Source organism: Phalangium opilio, unplaced genomic scaffold, assembly GCF_054372755.1.
Source record: "Phalangium opilio isolate 3A_F unplaced genomic scaffold, DU_Popi_V2 ptg000002l_1, whole genome shotgun sequence".
In the NCBI taxonomy this organism is placed as follows: Eukaryota; Metazoa; Arthropoda; class Arachnida; order Opiliones; family Phalangiidae; genus Phalangium; species Phalangium opilio.
In genome coordinates, this window is record NW_028324144.1 from 6,931,792 (window position 1) to 6,951,041 (window position 19,250).

Below are 19,250 nucleotides of genomic sequence, written 5' to 3' on the forward strand. Positions count from 1 at the left end.
AAGCAAATCCATCGAAGATTACTTCAGTTATTACGGCCGCTACTGTTCCTGACAAGAGCGCGACGAGCAAGTAGAAAGGAACTCTGACACTACTCAGGTCCAAAGCCACCGTACGTTTCGACGGTCTTTTCCATTTGACTTGTTCAATTAAGTGATGCAAATGAAAATCTAGATATTTGAAAACTTGCGATTCAAAAATCGGATGAAGGCTGAAACCAAACTTTTTTAAGTCCCAATTTTATCATTTTCGACCAAATTGGTACCAACCAAAAGAACCCATCTTTACTCGCCTTGGGAAGGTTGGAATCAGGTATATTTCCAAGTCGAGCTTGGGAAATGAGTCACTATCACTTAGTTAACCGCTCTGACTGTTTGCCACTCTCTCCCGAACATTAAACTGCCTCTGCAGTATAAAACAAAATGTCCGAGACTACGAGTATTTGGAAATCTTGAAGTTTCATACAATGTAGAAGTAAATTAGTGATATATGACAGTCTGGTCAATATTGTTTCTGGTGTTGTGGGTCATAACTGTAGTCAATCGCACCTTTAGTAGTAATAGAATTTAACATTGAAAAAAAATGGGTTTTAAACGAGAAAAGTTATCCCTTCTAATGGTGGATTGAAGCATTACTTCCCATTTTAGATATAATCTAACGATTTGTCGCTTTTCCGCAATTATGTTCGACGTAGAAAACGTGGGAATATCTTACGCATTGGAGTAACACGTAACTACTTTTAGGCGCTACATTGGTTTGGCAAAAAAGTGCATCAGGTTTTATTTCATACGTTTAACCTTTTTGTACAATCCACTTCTGGTACAATTTAACTTTTGGACTTATATTTTTTAATTTAACTTGAACTCTGATTTTGCCATACGAGGTAAAATATTCTATCAACGTGTTTTCTCGTGAAACGAAATGCGTGCATGTTTGCCAGTTTTTATTATTGCAAGGCAATTAGTTTAGTCTAAATTCGAATAATGATAGACCCGTTTAATAAGGGGGACCGCAGTTTAGTCTTAAGAAACCAAGACGGTCATACACCAGACTCTATTTCCCCACCAAGCTTTGAAAAGAGTCTATTAAGTGAAAAATCTCAATCACTATAGTATAATAAATGAGTGAAGCAGAAAATGTGAATTGTATTTTCTAGGTAACGTGTGTTGCATTTCGAAGAAGGGAAATCTATTAATATTATCAAAAAAATCGATTTCGTGTGTTGAAATTAAATTTTCAACGTTTAAGCAAATCCATCGAAGATTACTTCAGTTATTACGGCCGCTACTGTTCCTGACAAGAGCGCGACGAGCAAGTAGAAAGGAACTCTGACACTACTCAGGTCCAAAGCCACCGTACGTTTCGACGGTCTTTTCCATTTGACTTGTTCAATTAAGTGATGCAAATGAAAATCTAGATATTTGAAAACTTGCGATTCAAAAATCGGATGAAGGCTGAAACCAAACTTTTTTAAGTCCCAATTTTATCATTTTCGACCAAATTGGTACCAACCTCAGTTGTATGTTCTCGTGAACTTGCGGGCTGCTTCTCGCCCAAGAGGTGTTGTAAATGATGTGTAAGTACTCGAAGCCAAGATCGTGTTGAGAAAAGTATAGTCCTCCGTTTTCCGCCAAGAACTCTTTTCTATCGGGTTCAGCTTTCAAGAAACCTCCCATTATCCAAGTCAGATAGAGGTCCTCTGCGATTAGAGATTTTTTCCCCCGGAAAGAACCGGAATGTATCCATCAAGCTTCATATAATCTTTTAGACTACAGAAAATATTCTTCTGGTCGAGTGCGTCTAGCCATTCCTTAACAACTGGATCTTGGTCTGCCTGTAGATACCCACCAATAACGTTAACATATACTGACAACTAAGGGAAAGCCTATTTACCAAATTTTTAAAAAAATCCAGAGTTCCGGTGTCTTTGTTCATTATAGGAGGAATTTTCGATTTGATCAAGTCCGATAGAGTGTTGATGCAATTGTAGCTTTCACTCGAGAACTCCGTCCGCAAGTAACAACCCAAGAAGAACAGAATGAAAGTCACTCCGATCAGCCACGAAGAAGCGAGGAGACGACAAGTAATATGGGGCAAAATGGAGGGAATCGCTGAAAGGAACATAATTATATCTCACTAATCTGTCGTTATGGGAACACAATCTTTGCTAATTGGATGCCCTATACGATACGCACTCCATCTGGCATTACGGGGAATTCTTTTCAAATACCGGATTGTGCTTAATTGCTTACGTTCGGCGCACAGGAGCGAAGCGTTCTCCCAGAAATTTTCCAGGGTTTCTTTGGCCAGTTTTTTAACAACTTTCTTGGTGGGTACCGATTTGTATTTGTTGGATACGACGGAGTGAATGACAAGAAAAAGCGACAGGAGGACCACGGTTGACACCGTTAAAATTACCACCTAATTGAACCAAGAATTAATTCAATGATTTGGGTAGCTAGTGGAATCTAATTAATAGAAATTTACCGGAGTGTCCATATTTAAGAAGGAAAAGGAAGTGGACACAACCCTCTTGGGGGCGGCGGACACGATAATAGTTCTGGCCGTTTCGAAGACCGAAGCTGGGCTGAAATATTCCAGTCTTCCATCAAAAATTGATAGTGGCATGGGAATCATAATTACATTAGCATTCTAAAACATACAGGAGCCATTATTATTAGAAATCAGTTCTAAAACAGACTGAAATTCGCTTACGTTGAAAAAACCAGGCGCAGTATGTAATTTAGAAAGCTCATGAAAGTCCACTTTATGGAATTCGTAAAATAGTATAGTATTCATCGACAAAATAAAATTAATATTAATTTTATAACATTCCGTATGTTGGCTAGGGAATGTTGGTTAATGTTACAAATGTGATCATGCCACATGCAGGGTAAACGTTTTTATAAAGCGTTGGTGCCAATCAAGGCATTTGTGAATTGTGGGGAGGGCTTCGATACTCAATTTCGTTTATCGAATATTTAAAATAAAGAGAGACTCATGGATTAATGATTAAAAATTTCGAATAGTCGCCAGTTTTAAATGTTTAAAATTAATTGATTGGAATATTTGCTCACTCGTATGACTTGACGAGCAAAAACCAGTGCGTTAAAACAATTTTTCTTGTTTGGTCTAATTACTCGAATTGGATACAATACTTTTAATTAATTTTAAACGTACTCAATTGGCGACTATTCGAAATTTTTAATGAATAATCCAGGGGTCTCTTGCTTTTGTGAAAAATACTTCATGTTTAGGGATCGTTTCAAATAATCCTCCATTATTTTGTACCATGAAGCGTGATTCTCCATCATCCACGTTTCCTGACAAGTTATGTTAGAATTTTAATTTCTGACCATCATCAAAAATAATTCGCCCAAATGTTGATAAACTCACCGTAATTGTCGTCACGTTTATTGGAGTCTCTTGGGCGTATCTACAATAATTGAGAATTTTCTTTTTAAATCTTCGATGATATTTCAGAGCTGAAAATGCTAATTCTTACTTGTATTTAAAATATCGATCCTTTCCAAGATATTCCATTTCGTGATTCACTTAAATCCTAGCGTGAATCCGAAAGGTGAAGGCAATAATAATAAGCCGCGTTTAACTGCTGTTTTTGTTAACCACTCACTGCCGCTTAAGAAACTGTTGCTATGGTAATTGAAAACACAACAGAATAGTTGGGAGAAATCTTGAAGCTTGACGCGATATAGAAGTTAATTTATGTTTTATGATTACTTATTTGCGCTCCAGAGCATCTGATCAATATTTTCGCAATTAAAGAATAACCAGACTAGAAGAGTTGGATATGGAAAAATTTAACATGGACGAGAGCATGTTTTCTACGAGATTATTTACCCATTCTAAGATTGGGTATTACATACCTTGGAAAACACATTACGGTTGGTCGGTTTTATGGACGTTTTATACCCTTTTTCTAAATCTAACCCTTCATGCCAAAAACAAGTAGAGTTAATAAAGTGCAATGTTTTCACAAACTATTTAAATAAAAACCTATGGTTTTGGGCGAAAAGTTGCGTAAGTGAAGGCATGTCTTGTGACGCTTTCTCCCATAAGATAGCTGTTTTGCCCTCACCGATATTCCTCTTCCTTTATTTCGTTCCTTTATTTCGTTCCATTGTTTCGTAACAATGAGAATTATTTAAACAATAATCTTAATCGTATCAACCTTGCAGTCAGTTTTGTGGTTTAATCCATTGAAAGGATAAGAAACCGTAAATATATTAAACCCTATAGGGGATAAGAAAACTGTACGCTTTGTCAATAAAATAGAGTTAGGGACATAAGAAAGGCAATTTAGTTTGGATTCGAATGCTAATTAATTTCACACTCGAGTGCAAATTTTAAAACACAATAATATTACAAGCACATAATAACCCCTCACGAGTTATTGTAGATTTAAAATGAAGTGACGCGCGTGTTACATTTTGAAGCAGAAAATATTTTTGAATTTGCGAAAATTTCGATTTTGTGTCGTCACAGATTATATTTTCAGTGTTTAAGCAAACCGGTGGAAGAACTTTTCAGCTATGGCCAAGGCTACTGTTCCAGACAACAACATGAGAAAGAATAAGAAAGGAACGCTGACGCTAGTCATGTTCAAATCAGTCGTGCTCTTCAACGGTCTCTTCCATTTGACTTGTTCAATTGAGTAAAGGTTTTCAAACTGCAGATACTTGAAAGCTTGCGTTTCAAAAATTGGTTCCAGGCTGTAATAAACACATTGGTCAGGCATTTTTATCGGTTTCATGTAAGAAATTAGTATACCAACCTTAGTTGGAGGTTCTCGTGCATTAGCGGCGAGCTTCTCAACCAAGAGGTGTTTAAAATGAAGTGTGAGTAGTCGAAACAAACATCGTTCTGCGAAACGTAAAGGCCTCCATTTTCTGCGAAGAACATTTTACTATCAGAATCAGATGACAGTATTTCTCCCATTATCCAATTCAAATATTGGTCCCCTGCGATTAGAACTCTTTCCCCGGAAATAATCGGAATGAATCCGCCAATATTCATATGATCAATTTGAAGATCGAAAAGTTTTTCCTCATCCAGCGCGTCTAGCCAATCTTTAACAACTTTATCCTGTGTTGACTAAAGATTCGACGACATAAAAAAATTGAGGTCTTATCAGGACAACACTAATTTACCAAATATTTCAGATAGTCTAAAGCTTGGCTTCCTTTGATCACTATAGGTGACATCCCCGATTTGATCAAGTCCGAAAGGGTGTCGATGTAATTGTAACTTTCTGTCGTGAACTCCGTCCGCAAGAAACAGCCCAAGAGAGACAGAAAAAAAGTCACTCCGATCAGCCACGACGAAGCGAGCACACGACAAGTAGTATGGGGCGAAACGGATGGAATCGCTACGAATCAAAATTTTGTCTCACTAAGGCTCTTTTACATGAAAGCAATCTCTGCTAATAATTGCTAACGTTCAGAGCACAAGAGCGACGCGTTCTCCCAGACATTTTCCAGGGTTTCTTGGGCCAGTTTCTTTACACCTTTTCTGGTGGGCACCGATTTGTATTTGTTGACTACGATGGAGTGAATTACGAGCAAAAGTGACAGAAGGACCAGAGTTAATATCGTTAAAATCACTACCTAATTGAATCAAAAGTGTAGTTTAATGAGCTTCATATTGAGAGAATTGTAATTGAAATGTTTACTAGAGTGTCCATATTTAAGAAGGACATGGAAGTGGACGTAACTTTCTTCGGCGCCCTGGACACGATTATCGTCCTTGCCGTTTCGAAAACCGGAGCTGGACTGAAATATTCCAGTCGGTCATCGAAAAATGAGCGTAACTTGGCTATCATTATAACACTTGCATTCTGAAACCAAAATTAAAGTTCTTGAAATTTTCAACATCCGTACAGTCAAATTTTGGTCTTTTTTACTCCGTGTGGTTATTGCAATGACCAACGGAGTTATTCGCTGTTACACCATTATTTAGTTATTTAGTGGAGCCACCGGATGCTCACGAACAGGCAGTGCACGCGATTCCTTGGATAATTCAATCGTAATGGGGATTGACAAAAGTGACAGCTTTGATAGTGTTACGTTTTGTGATTAACGACGACTTATTGCGCAGTATAGTAACTTTATTTATTCATGACTAGATTCAAGAGTGACGACATCGTAGCTCGTTAGCCCTTATATAAGCTTCCTCCCAGAACGGCGTATCATATCGTTTTTTAGCAAAGAGTACAAAGTTTAGTTCACTTAGTTTAGTTCAGTTCACTTTATAACATCTTTCCTTTTCCGTATTCTTGATAGTCTTAAACAAGTTATAACTATACATTGTTAAAAGATTCCGTTACATTTTTTTTTTCTTGTAAATAATAATTTTGTAATGAGCTTATCAGGATTTTATGGTCGCAGTGTATTTAAAAATTATACCTTAATGATTATTTTACTTTTAGATGATTAATGTTTAAAATTTTATAAAAATTATAAATTACGCGATCCTTTACTATTATCTAAGCGCTGCTTATTGTCTATTGTCGTCGAATGGTTGACCCCTCAGATCATGAGAAACGTTTTGGTGGAATGATTGGCCGTCCGCTTCTTGTTGTTCGTCTTGCGTGAGTGTCAAGTTTTCTTGGAGAATTTCTCGGGTCTGGTGTTGTGCGTCTGATTAGGACTTGTCTGGGTGTCAAGTTTGTGGTGATGTTCTCAGTGTCCTGGAGCTCCGGTGAGTGTCTGTCCTCCCTACTTCGGAAGTCGTCGTGTAGTCTGTCGTCATGAAGTTCCTCTGGTTGTTGATTTTTAGCTTGCTGGGGGTTGGAGTTCAGCGTTTCTTGTGTGGTTGGCGCTGGCAGTAGTGGGGAGTTGCGATATTTGCCCATTGGATTTCCGTTGGTTGTCGTCGGAACTAGACGAATGCCCTCTTCCATATTCATGTGAGCTGGCTGATTACCTTGGACTCTCTGTGGTTGTGTCGCTACTGGTTTGCTAAAATCTATTCGTAAATGGGTTCTTGTGCGGCGTAGAGTTTGACCTTCGGGCGTTCGAATTACATAGGAACGTGGCTCTGGACCTTGTGCTATTATAGTGGCCTGAAGCCATTTTCGCTGTCCTACCCAATAGTAGACGGCCTGGTTTGTGTGTAGGGCTGGTAGTGGTGACGTACGTCTTGTGTTGAAATTTGTTGCCATCTTCTGTTGTTGCTTGATAATCTTGCGTCTCGCTTCCTGAAGAGGGTAGTGTGGCTTCAAGGCATTGTTGGTCGTAGTCAAGGGTGTTCTAAGTCTTCGACCCATGCTGAGTTCTGCTGGTGATGGGCGATTATGTTTCGGGGTGGTTCGGTATTCCAATAATACTGCCGAGAGATCCTTTCCACTTAGTTTGGCCTTTATGATGGAGTTCTTGATCGTCTGGATTGTTCTCTCCGTTAATCCGTTCGATTGTGGATAGTATGGTGAGGAAGTAACATGACTGACTCCCCATTCTGCCATAAATAGTTTAAACTGGTGCGAGTTGAATGGTGGGCCATTGTCGGAAAGTAGTTTCTGCGGAGGTCCATATCTGCTGAAGTTTGGTCGCAGGAAATTTATTACGGCTTGCGAGTTGGTTGACGATAGTTGTTGTACCTCGACGAAATGTGATAAGTAATCTACCAAGATGATGTAATGTTGATTTCCCACTTGAAAAAGGTCAGTGCCCACCATTTCCCATGGTAGAGATGGGGTCGGGTGAGGCGTCATCATCATTGGGGGGTTTGCTTTATGACGGCTGGCGCATATGGTGCAGGCATGTACGAATGTAGTTAAATCCTGTATTAAGTTCGGCCAAAAGATGTTAAGTTTCGCCTTAGCAATGCAGGAATTGATACCCTGGTGTGTGGCATGGACTTTACAGAGGAGTTCCTGCTGCATGGTTTTAGGGATGACGAGTCTAGACCCACGAAACATTAGTCCTTGTGTTGTGTGAAGTTCGTCTTGATAGGGCCAATATGGTTTACATTCTTGTGGTAAAGCCTTTTGTTGCTTTGGCCAGCCTTCCTTTATATACGTCATAATTTGCTGTATGATGGGGTCGTTCTGTGTCGCTAGTTGGTACCGCCTTTGGACATCATCTGGTAGTGTTACAATTTCGTGCACGGCCGCGTAGGGTCCTTCCAGATTGGCAGTGTCAATCAAGGTATTGTCTTGCGGAGCTCTAGATAACATATCTGCGATTAGTAGTTGTTTGCCGGGTACATACCTTAGATCGAATTGGTATCGGAAGAGGCGCATTGTCAGTCTCTGTAGCCGGGGAGTGATTTGATGTAGTGGTTTTTGTAGGAGACCAATCAGGGGATTATGGTCTGTTTGTACCGTCGTTTTTGTCCCTGCCATGTAATAATTGAAGTGTTCGCACGAGAATACAATGGCTAATAATTCCTTTTCGATTTGGGCGTAACGTTTTTGTGTGGGAGTGAATGTCGTTGACGCATATTCAATTGGATGGTCGTCCTGTAGTAACACGGCTCCCACCCCGTGTTGGCTAGCGTCGACGGATAGAGTGATTGGCTTAGCTGGGTTGAAGAACGCCAATACAGGGGCTGACGTAGCAGATTTCTTCAGGTTGTCGTAGTGTCGCTGGTATGAAGGTTCCCATTTAAAAATGGTGTCCTTTTTGAGTAGCGTCCTTAGGGGAGCGGTGTCTTCCGTGGCATGAGGGATGAACTTCATAATGTAGTTGATCATGCCCAAGAAACTTTGCAGGGCGGCCTTGTTTTCGGGCGGTGGTAAGGAAGCGATAGCTTTTGTCTTTTCTGGATCGATTTCCACCCCTTCTGGTGTTATAACATGGCCAATATAGGATATCCTGGATACTGCCAACTGGATCTTCTTGCGACTAAAGCAGAGTCCTGTTTGCAATGCTCGTTCCAGAATTCTGATTAAGCTTTCATTGTGGGAGGTCATGTCTTTAGTCGCTATTAGGAAGTCATCTGTGGATATGTATACTTCCGGAAATTGTGATACCGGGTATATTCGTCTCAGTGCTGCCTGGCACACCTCCGACCCCGTAGAGATGCCCATTGGTAATCGGCGAAAACGGTATTGTCCTTCCGGAGTGGCAAATGTACAAAGCTTTGAGCTCTGTTCATCTAGTGCAATTTGCCAAAAAGCGCTCTGGACGTCCAGTACTGTGAAAACCGTGGAGCCGCTTAGTGATGCAAAGATCTCTTGTGAGGTTGGTACTGGAAATGGTGTCCGTTTGATGGATTTGTTGAGTTTACGTGGGTCTAAACAGATCCTCACTTCGTTCCTGGCTTTAGGGACTACTACCATGGGGTGTACCCAATCCGTGACTTCTAAAACTGGAACTATGACCCCACTTTGTAGAAGCCTTTCAAGTTCAGCGCGTACTGGCTTTTGAAGTGCGATGGGAATTTTATGCGCTGCTGAGATATATGGGATTGCATTGGGTTTCAGGTCGATAGTATATGTCCCTGGTATCTTGCCTATGTCGCCAAATATGGTGTGATATTGTTGAATAATTTGTTCCGCCGTAAGAGAAATGATTTTAGACGGAGTTGGTAAAGTAGGCTTGGTGTTTATACTATTGATTGAGCGTGGCGGTGGTCCCAGAGGATGTCTGTGGTGCTCAATAAGGCCCAATTGAAAGGATGCAGCAGCTCCCAAGATTGGGGTACGGTCTTCAGCTGACACGTAGAAAGAGCAATTCGTGGATGTCGCGTGTGAGGTGCATTGTAGGTCGGCTGTGCCGATTATGGGTACTATATGTCCTGAGTATGCAGTAACAGTGCACTCTAAGAAATGGAAGTGTTAAAAAGGTGTTAAAACGGTGTAAACACCGTAAAAACACCAAAAAGAGAGTTTTATTACCTTGAGATTTTAGGGGCCAATTTAAAGTGTAAATTCGGTGTAAAATAACGCTATTGAAACACCGTTCGAAATTAAACATGAAAAATTATAATACTGCGGGTTTCTTAAATAAGGTCTTTCATTTATTTTTCATTAATGTTTTAATAATAAAGTCAATACAAACAGTAAAAAATTATTGAAAAACGTAATTGTTAAACCTTTTTTAAAGATGATATTCATGAAAGAAAGCAGTTTTATCCTTTAAATAAAATTAACAAAGAAATTGGTAATCTGGCGGTGTTGTACCTTCATATAACTATGCTAAACGTGTTAGGCGACACTCTTACAGGTGTTAAGCGATACTCTTAAAAAACGAGACTAGGTTAGGTACTGGCCTCACAGTAGGGCCAGCTTGAGAAGCCAAAGTGGGGCACTTGCTTTTGTGACATGTTTTATCATTATTTTGAGAAAAATTAGAGTACTAAATGGATTTTTTTTTTGTAAAATCTGTAGTGCAAATCAGATTAAACGCGTTTCTGGTGCTCGAAAAACTCTTAGTGAAAAGAGATTATTAAATTTAACAAGAATGTCTATATCTACTGCTTGAATATTATAGCCTCCAAAACTAATTTAATACCCTATGCATTTGTACGAATTGAAAACTTTCTGCCTTTTTCAGAAGTTTATAAACCCGTAAAAATGACTTTATACGCAACAACCCTCGCTTCAAGAGGTATAGTTCTGCATGGAAGATCTTTCCTCCCTATAGGTGATGAAGTTCTCTCAAGATGGGTATAGAGATAAATGCTAATAATACTGCGGAATGGAGGATAATCAAAATTTAATTAAACAGGAAAACCATACTCGATATTTGAGTTATGCCTCATGAGTGGTCAAAATGTAGCTACTATAGTGATTTTTACGTCATCGGTTTTGCTCTTAAGTCTATAGGAAAAGTACTAGAATTTCTACTACTATCCTACCAAACAATCTCCCACTCTTAAAGGTGTGAAGCGACACTCTTAAAGGTGTGAAGCGACACTCTTAAAGGTGTGAAGCGACACTCTTAAAGGTGTGAAGCGACACTCTTAAAGGTGTGAAGCGACACTCTTAAAGGTGTGAAGCGACACTCTTAAAGGTGTGAAGCGACACTCTTAAAGGTGTGAAGCGACACTCTTAAAGGTGTGAAGCGACACTCTTAAAGGTGTGAAGCGACACTCTTAAAGGTGTGAAGCGACACTCTTAAAGGTGTGAAGCGACACTCTTAAAGGTGTGAAGCGACACTCTTAAAGGTGTGAAGCGACACTCTTAAAGGTGTGAAGCGACACTCTTAAAGGTGTGAAGCGACACTCTTAAAGGTGTGAAGCGACACTCTTAAAGGTGTGAAGCGACACTCTTAAAGGTGTGAAGCGACACTCTTAAAGGTGTGAAGCGACACTCTTAAAGGTGTGAAGCGACACTCTTAAAGGTGTGAAGCGACACTCTTAAAGGTGTGAAGCGACACTCTTAAAGGTGTGAAGCGACACTCTTAAAGGTGTGAAGCGACTCTTAAAGGTGTGAAGCGACACTCTTAAAGGTGTGAAGCGACACTCTTAAAGGTGTGAAGCGACACTCTTAAAGGTGTGAAGCGACACTCTTAAAGGTGTGAAGCGACACTCTTAAAGGTGTGAAGCGACACTCTTAAAGGTGTGAAGCGACACTCTTAAAGGTGTGAAGCGACACTCTTAAAGGTGTGAAGCGACACTCTTAAAGGTGTGAAGCGACACTCTTAAAGGTGTGAAGCGACACTCTTAAAGGTGTGAAGCGACACTCTTAAAGGTGTGAAGCGACACTCTGAAAGGTGTGAAGCGACACTCTGAAAGGTGTGAAGCGACACTCTGAAAGGTGTGAAGCGACACTCTGAAAGGTGTGAAGCGACACTCTGAAAGGTGTGAAGCGACACTCTGAAAGGTGTGAAGCGACACTCTGAAAGGTGCTATGCCGCACCCTTTAAGGAGTTGCACAACATTACTATGAGAGTAAAAATTCACTTTCGGTGCGATATAAGAGTTAAAAAGGAGTTAAACTGCACCTCTGTTGCACAATTTTATACTTATCTTTGCCACCAATTGCTCAAATAAGTGTTATTAAACCCTTTCAGGGGTGTAAATGAACACCTGTAACGGTGTCAAATTTGGACCCATATAAACTACTTTTAAAGGTGTTAAAGCACACCCCATTTTCTTAGAGTGTGTGCTTCGGTGGACGTAACGGAGCTTGAAACTGTAGAGTGTCATACATTTGCTTGGATATGATGCTAACTTGTGAGCCCGTATCTAACTTGAATGTTACGGGGTGGTCCTCTAGATATATCTGATCATATACTTCATCCTCTTTACGTTTTTAGTCTTCAGGTATGGTTGCAGTGAGGAGCTGAGGTAGGACCAGTTGATTAGTGCTGAGTGTGAGACAATAGCTGAGATATTCTTGCTGGTCGTTATGATCGCTGCCGTTGTCGGTGGCTTGCTGTTCCCATTGGTCTGGAAAATGCCTTTTTTCCCGAGGGGTAGACTGAGGGTATTCGTATTCTTCATAATAGCCTGTGTTGTGGTGTATCGTTCTCCGGATTTGTTTCTTGTAAAGCGTGTATTTGTCGGCACTTGATGCGCCAATGACCTCGGGAATGACAGCCCAGACATTCCGAATAGCGTGCAGGACATGGTCGTCCTGTGTGGTGGGTGCCACAGTTGGGACAACTAGAGAGAGTTGCTTGTTGTCTCTGTCTTGGTGGATAATTTGGTCGTTGTGCCGTTCGGCGTGCATTGTGCTTGTATGGGATGGATTGTGAATGGCTGTCTTGTCGTCCTGGATGTTTTTGAAATTTCCTACGTTTTAGGGCATCAACCTGTACAGGCATTGCGTTGTTTGAAGGAACTTTGGAGGAGGCTCCCATAATATCTGCTTGGGCGCTTGCTGTTTCTTCCGCTTGACAGAGCGTGATGGCCTCATTTAACGTTAGATTTGGCCGGGCGAGGAGGTCCTTCCGTAGTTTTTCGTTCCGAATTCCCACTACCAGGAGGGTTGTTATGAGAGTATCCGTTAAAGGAGCTAAATCGCATTCGTGGGCCTTGGCCTTTAAATCCGTGAAGAATTCGTCAAATGTCTGATGTTCTTGTTGTACGGACGTCATAAATAAATAGCGCGAGTAAAGCAGGTTCTTGTATGGTTTGTAATAGGCGTCAAAAGCGTTTAGAATTACTTGCACCGTCCTAGCGTCGTCGATTTCCACTATGGGTAGAGTCTTGAGAATTCGGCGGCCCGCCGGGCCTAAGATGTGCAGGAACGTGGCCCTTTGTATCGCGACTGTTTCTAGGCCTAATTTGGCAGCTGTAGCATAGATCACATACCCCTCCTTGTATTCACACCATGCCGTAGCGGGATCATTACCGGGCACGAAAGGTGGGGGACTCTTGAATGATGACATGATAACTGGAGATGCGAAGAAATATCCGACTTGCCGCGATAAACGTTATAAATAACCGGAGACGCGACAGCCCTATTTTCCGTAGAGCGTTGTTAGGTTTAACCCTTGGCGAACGCGATCGCGAAATATAAACTGATAAACGCGAGGCGGGTGGTGTTTCGTTAATGAGATCCCACCTCTATCACCATGTTACGTTTTGTGATTAACGACGACTTATTGCGCAGTATAGTAACTTTATTTATTCATGACTAGATTCAAGAGTGACGACATCGTAGCTCGTTAGCCCTTATATAAGCTTCCTCCCAGAACGGCGTATCATATCGTTTTTTAGCAAAGAGTACAAAGTTTAGTTCACTTAGTTTAGTTCAGTTCAGTTCACTTTATAACAGATAGGTCAACTATGGTGTCACTATAATGGTTTTGAAGTACAGTATAAAACTCGGGTTCTAAGAGGAATTGTGAAACGTATATTATAAGTGTTTTTAGAAGTATAGAATAATTTATAATCTTGTCCTCTTTACTTAATAGTCCCGTATGAGTATATATTCATTCCTGACATATACCAGTTTTTCTACTTCAGAACATGTTTTTGTGTACATGTAAAGACAATATTTTTCAAACACGGTTTTCTATACAGTTTTTCAATTCTTTTACATATAACCGTGACTAATCATATAGCTGTTAAACTGCCAGCCTGCCTAGAGAAATGGTGTAGCGCTTTGGGAAAGAATTGGTATTCTAAACTAGAACTGGCACATAGTGCCGTGGTGAGACACCGTAAGCCTTAGATCATAGTTGGGTACTGTACAATTTTAACAAATTGGAAACCACACGGAGTATTGCCAACTGATTTTTCCCTTGCACTCTTTCACTTACGTTGAAAAAATCAGGAGCAGTGGATATTTTATAAACCTCAAAATGGCTCACTTTATGTCCTTCGTAAACTGACCTAAAATCATAGATCACCTTAAATCAAACTATGTTATTATCACTAGTTTACAACTGTCCATAAATTTAGTTAACACTACAAAACTTTATTATGAACTAAAGGTATTAAAGAATGCATTTTTGGTTGTTTTAATTACGATTGAAAAAGAAGATTTCAATACGAAACCCAGCTTAATTTATCTAATATTTAAAGATTAATGAAGAAAAATTATTCTTTTAATAATTTAAAAATTGTAATAATCGCCAGTTTCATATATTTAAAATAATTTGAACCGTAACTGACGAATAATAGACTAATTCAGGAATATTGACAGTGCCCATTTGGCCGAACGAGCAAGAACAAGTGTGTTAACAGGATTCTTTCTAGATTTGCCCAATTACTTGAATATAATTCAAAGTAGTATGAAAAATACTTTATGTTTAGGGATCTCTTTAAATAATCCGCCATGATTTCGTAAAATGACGCACTGCTCCCCATCTCCCACATTTCCTGACAAGAAATATTTAAGCTTAATTAACATCAGGAAAAAGAAATCCATCCGAGACTCGCGAGTGAATGCTGATAAACTCACCGCCACTGTCGTCACATTTACGGGAGTCTCCTTTGCGTACCTATTATACTTACTTTATATTTACATCGACGATAACAGTTAATATCTGAAAACACAAAAAAATCTACCTGTATTTAAAATATCGATTATTTCCCAGGAACTCCATTTCGTTCAGCGCCATTTTGGGGTCCACTTAAACAACTAGCTTGTACAACCGTAAGGCAAAGACAAATAGTACAACAGTCCTTTGAAACATCAAGTCTCTCACATTTTTAAGCGATAATAATTTAATAGAATTTTAAGAAAATTTAGTACACTCCTTTGAGAACCGCTTTAGCCTCGGACTGCCTTAGAGTATTTTAACTCTCTTGCAGTAAAGAGTTCGGGTAATGAGTCAATAATAACTTTTTAACTGCTGTTGTCGTTAACCACACTCTCCGGCAAATGTTTCAGTTGCCAGGGTAACTGAAATGAGAATGATGAATAATTAATATTCGTTTCATTAAAACGTTCTAGCAAACGCACCGTACAATCTAATCAATATTTTTGTAATTAATAAAACCCAGATTAGAAGAGTTTGAAAAGGAAAATTTTATAATGAAAGAGAAAATGTTTTATGTGGAAATATTTACCCTTTCTACCTGTAAGCAGCTACATTCAAGGTAAGAAAAGAATATTAGTATTTATCGGCTTTACATCAAAGTTACTTCTACCTAGTTATGACTTCTAATTTTTTATTTAATTTTTTTTAACCTCATTTTAATAACATGGAAAGTAGTGTAAAATAAACGGAGTTCTCTAAATAGATATCTAGAACAACAAATGTTGCACTATCAATTTAGAAAACTATGCTTTTGGAGGAAGATTGTTGTAACGCTTAATTTTCTAAAACCTTTTTTAAAACGAAAAAAAATCCTTAAACTTTTCAAACTTACAACGATATCAGGATTACAATTAAATTACCCTTGAGAAATACCGCGGGTTCCTCGTTAAACTTTCAGGGTTTGCGAGTTGTCTGCATGTAATGAAGAATGGTATAGGCTTAAATTAAACAATTAAGCAAACATTGCGAGGTGATACTTCGAACGAGTTGCCCTTTAATAAAAGTAAAAACTAACTACGTCTCAATCGCTACATTGAAAAATTGGGAAACCAAAATTAACATTACCGAGTCGAGAGGTTTTTCTTAAATAATTAAATAAATATAATTGATGTTAATTATTTTAATCGCCATTAATTATGTTAAAGGGAGGGTGAAGCAGAAAATAAAGTAATTTTTTTCGATTCATCTACTAATTGTAAGACCAGTTTGCATAGTCAAACATCCAGGAAATACTTCCGAATGATTTTAAAATTCAAATTAGGTTCAGATTTTAAGGATAATTTTAAAGAAGGACCTCCGACCAATCGCCTTTTTATTAACTAAATTCCCGACCAACGTTATTGCAGCGGTATATTCTTGTTTCTTTTGTCAGAAAGCAAATAATAGCAAACAATAATCCGCTGAAGTAAAAAATGAACACTCCAAGCAATTTACACAATTTGATTTGGATAATTTTTTCTTCGTTCCATTTTTGGAGACAACGGTCGAAGTTTGCCGAGCTCCTATCAACATCATGTGCTATAAGACCATTTTCCGCAAGATTGATTGATCTGCATTTAAACGAGATGTGTAGTTAGTTTCAAATATTAACACTCATGAATATTATCTTTAAAGAAATAACTCATAAACTCACAAATATGTTAAATTTTCTTTAAGATCTAAAGGCAAATACTTATTGATAACGAAAGCGTAAAACGCCGAAGAATAGCTTAGAGGTGTAATGTGAAATCCACAAGGCAGTTGGTTATTATACCGATCATGTAAAATCTTAGTTCCACTAGAATATTCGATAATCATAAACAAATCGCTTCTTTTTAAGACCTTCGATACAGTGTCATTCGATACGAAAACATCATACGGCAATTCTAATTCCACTGGATTGCTTTGGACTTTGCTCAAAATTTCATTAATCCCTCGTATTTTGCTCAACTGCATAGACAGGAATTTTGTGTAAATATGATTCAAACAAAGATTAAAATTAGCCAAAGTATCCTCGTTTTGCAGTTTCTTGGCATGTCTGCTTGGACTAATTTGAATAAATTCAAATTCTCTACCTTCATAGTGTCAGCTATTCCCGTGCCTTTTTCAAGTAGGGGAATATATTTGGGAAATCTTTCGAAATCTGGAAATGTTTTAATGTAATCCCCTGGTTTAGTGACGATTAGAACGGAAAGCAAGACAGCTGAGAGCGCCAAACATATGAATCGTGAACCCAGTTTCCAAAATGTTACTAAAACTCCTTGACTCCGTCTTTTTCCGTCCCTCTCAAACTCCAGACAGCCTAAATATTTTTGTCATAAAATATTTTTAAACAATAATATAAAAAGACATAAATGCAACACTCACTTGTATTAAACAGAGGCGCCATGAATACCAAAAATGTCTTACTCAATAAACTATCTAGCTTTGATCTCGGATTTTCATTATGCAAAATAAACGAGTAGAATAAGATGCAAGTTAACAATAGGAACAATAGAACGACCCAGACCTGAAAATAGTAATAAATCTCACGCATTAAAAGGATATACAACGCGTTATGTAAGAGCGTGTGTCGAGAACCACATTTTGAAGTATAGGTGTTACTATTAACTGGAGTTTACACTAGACCATGTTACGTGACTGTATACGAATTTCAGTCATGCCCAATAGACTTCAATTTGATGGAACATAACTCACAGTACATGCCTTTAATATCGGTGACGTTTCTAACTAAGTGGTTTGTATCTCTGCTTGTTTCATTGGTTGAACCAGGAGCAGATGGTCGAACCAAATATGAATAAGACTTCTCCATGTAGACTTATTGACTTTTTGGTATTAATGCTAAGAACCCGACTAAAGATAACACTTCGAAGAAAACAAATATGGACCGGATATTTTTGACTGGTGTGAAAAAATTGCTCGATATCATTGTCAATTCCATAGCTAAAATTCATTGGAACTTAAACAAGTAAATAAAACAAAAGCGAAGATAAGTTTGCTTCGATTCGGTTACAACGAACGTGGCAAACAACGGAGACAAACATTTCTCAAACCATCAGTTGGCCTATTTAAAAAAATGCTGCTTACCATTCCATGAAATACTTCTAAAAATGGAAAAAGTGGGTTCTGTGGATTTTGTTTCCCTACGAGAATTGATAACGAATCCATATAAAAAGAACTAGAGAAATCTACGACCCTCCCATTCGAAAAATGCACAGCGAATGGCCCGACAGCAGCATGAACTTCCTGCATACATAATTTACCTCAGCTTTATGACGCTTATATTATTTTTGGATTAAACCTAAAGGGTTCCACAAGTCGTTTGCGCGTGGTCCGCTACGACAAATCAGGCTTTTAGCTCTAGAAATATCCACCAGCTATTCAGCGGATCAAAATTTTTTATCCTCAGCACAAGACTTGTGGAACCCTCTAAATTGCACTTGCCAGACATTATCATAATATCAACCAATTAAAATTTTTGGTTTATTTACAATGTAAAAAACCAAATGATTTCTTCATTTGTCACGCATCGCTTAAAAAACATTCCGAAAATTCAAATTATAATATTGTTAAACAAGAAATTGTCTTGGTAAAGAATTGACATTTTTTCCTATAAATGTTTATACGATATATGTATGTATATTTAAAATAGTTCTGTAATTTCTGAAGGCTTGTTTTCAAAGGTAAGTTTTCGCGTTTAAAAATCAAGCGGATGTTAGAAATTCGTTTTTCAATCTTTAATTTTTTTCTCGCACTTGCTCGAGTTTTTAGATCAATACGCACCTTTGAAAACCGACCTTTACTTACTACATTCATAATTGGTTTTGGTTTTAATGAATACAGTCTGGTTCGAACTCATGAACACTGAACTCTTACATTTCTATGCACCATTCCAATCATACCATTATAGGAACCATTTGGAAGCCGTTCACCCCATAGCCCGTCAAGAGGCTCAACGTACAGACCTGTAATGTTTAAAAAATATTTCTTCTCGGGTAAAACTAATGACTGTGAATTGTCATTCTATGTACATTTCGAAGAGAGAATTTATGTTGGTAAAGAAAGGACATAATCCAAGGACAAAACCATCAATCACACACGCAACACTCCTTATAGACAAAGGACAGTCATTCCGATCAAAACAATTAACACATCAAACAAGATCCGAGGTTATGTTTGTACAATTTTTTACGACAAACATAGTATACCCTTGATATTTTATGGCATCCTACTCGATTGGTTCATCTAAAATTATTCTGAGGGGTCTCGTGCATACAAAACATAACCGTGCGTGAGGTTTTTACTTGATTTTTAGTTTTTCCGTAAAATGTTCCAAAAGATTGACCATTGGGCCTTGCAGCTCATAA

At 38.6% G+C, this 19,250-nt stretch overlaps 3 protein-coding genes and 1 long non-coding RNA gene across 7 annotated transcripts; all 4 read right to left on the reverse strand.

The window, feature by feature from the left end:
- Window positions 1-391: 391 nt before the first annotated feature.
- LOC149718485 (uncharacterized) lies at window positions 392-2,780 on the reverse strand. Its single transcript, XM_089840751.1, has 6 exons — window positions 2,714-2,780; window positions 2,486-2,650; window positions 2,251-2,419; window positions 1,892-2,109; window positions 1,511-1,832; window positions 392-1,452 (listed from the first exon to the last, which is right to left on the reverse strand). The coding sequence occupies exons 2-5, from the start codon at window positions 2,633-2,635 to the stop codon at window positions 1,704-1,706; spliced, it is 666 nt and encodes a 221-aa protein (XP_089696877.1). The 5' UTR covers window positions 2,636-2,650; window positions 2,714-2,780; the 3' UTR covers window positions 392-1,452; window positions 1,511-1,703.
- Window positions 2,781-3,171: 391 nt separating this feature from the next.
- Window positions 3,172-4,128, reverse strand: LOC149718486 (uncharacterized). Of its 2 annotated transcripts, XR_016368135.1 has the most exons (6): window positions 4,016-4,128; window positions 3,886-3,950; window positions 3,740-3,794; window positions 3,504-3,652; window positions 3,395-3,434; window positions 3,172-3,321 (listed from the first exon to the last, which is right to left on the reverse strand). It is a non-coding gene; the product is annotated as an uncharacterized LOC149718486 (long non-coding RNA). The 2 variants fall into 2 exon arrangements; XR_016368216.1 differs by having other exon boundaries at window positions 3,504-3,794.
- Window positions 4,129-4,264: 136 nt separating this feature from the next.
- On the reverse strand, window positions 4,265-15,748 carry LOC149718487 (uncharacterized). The gene is made up of 9 exons (XM_089848323.1): window positions 14,930-15,748; window positions 14,823-14,862; window positions 14,664-14,740; window positions 14,179-14,251; window positions 5,691-5,855; window positions 5,457-5,625; window positions 5,170-5,387; window positions 4,794-5,113; window positions 4,265-4,731 (listed from the first exon to the last, which is right to left on the reverse strand). Exons 1-9 carry the CDS (start codon window positions 14,980-14,982, stop codon window positions 4,521-4,523), a joined length of 1,326 nt encoding a protein of 441 aa, XP_089704449.1. The 5' UTR covers window positions 14,983-15,748; the 3' UTR covers window positions 4,265-4,520.
- Window positions 15,749-15,878: 130 nt separating this feature from the next.
- On the reverse strand, window positions 15,879-19,075 carry LOC149718488 (uncharacterized). 3 transcript variants are annotated; one of them, XM_089848576.1, is made up of 7 exons: window positions 18,760-19,075; window positions 17,971-18,129; window positions 17,251-17,392; window positions 16,959-17,185; window positions 16,763-16,833; window positions 16,538-16,681; window positions 15,879-16,454 (listed from the first exon to the last, which is right to left on the reverse strand). In XM_089848576.1, the coding sequence occupies exons 1-7, from the start codon at window positions 18,781-18,783 to the stop codon at window positions 16,220-16,222; spliced, it is 1,002 nt and encodes a 333-aa protein (XP_089704702.1). In that variant the 5' UTR covers window positions 18,784-19,075; the 3' UTR covers window positions 15,879-16,219. The 3 variants fall into 3 exon arrangements, with proteins under 3 accessions (XP_089704702.1, XP_089704559.1, XP_089704626.1); XM_089848433.1 differs by having other exon boundaries at window positions 16,538-16,833; XM_089848500.1 differs by having other exon boundaries at window positions 16,538-16,833; window positions 17,971-18,493; window positions 18,691-19,075.
- Window positions 19,076-19,250: the final 175 nt, after the last annotated feature.

Coding starts and splice junctions, on each gene's coding strand:
- LOC149718485 (XM_089840751.1), bottom strand. CDS start 2,635: ATGATTCCCATGCCACTATCAATTTTTGATGGAAGACTGGAATATTTC. Junction 2,420..2,485: donor TCTTAAATATGGACACTCCG/GTAAATTTCTAT, acceptor TGGTTCAATTAG/GTGGTAATTTTAACGGTGTC. Junction 1,833..1,891: donor TGGATTTTTTTAAAAATTTG/GTAAATAGGCTT, acceptor GGGTATCTACAG/GCAGACCAAGATCCAGTTGT.
- LOC149718487 (XM_089848323.1), bottom strand. CDS start 14,982: ATGGCGCTGAACGAAATGGAGTTCCTGGGAAATAATCGATATTTTAAA. Junction 14,252..14,663: donor AAGAGATCCCTAAACATAAA/GTATTTTTCATA, acceptor CTATGATTTTAG/GTCAGTTTACGAAGGACATA. Junction 4,732..4,793: donor CACGAGAACCTCCAACTAAG/GTTGGTATACTA, acceptor TGTTTATTACAG/CCTGGAACCAATTTTTGAAA.
- LOC149718488 (XM_089848433.1), bottom strand. CDS start 18,783: ATGATTGGAATGGTGCATAGAAAT. Junction 16,834..16,958: donor GAATAGCTGACACTATGAAG/GTAGAGAATTTG, acceptor CTGTCTATGCAG/TTGAGCAAAATACGAGGGAT. Junction 16,455..16,537: donor AAAGAAAATTTAACATATTT/GTGAGTTTATGA, acceptor GTTTAAATGCAG/ATCAATCAATCTTGCGGAAA.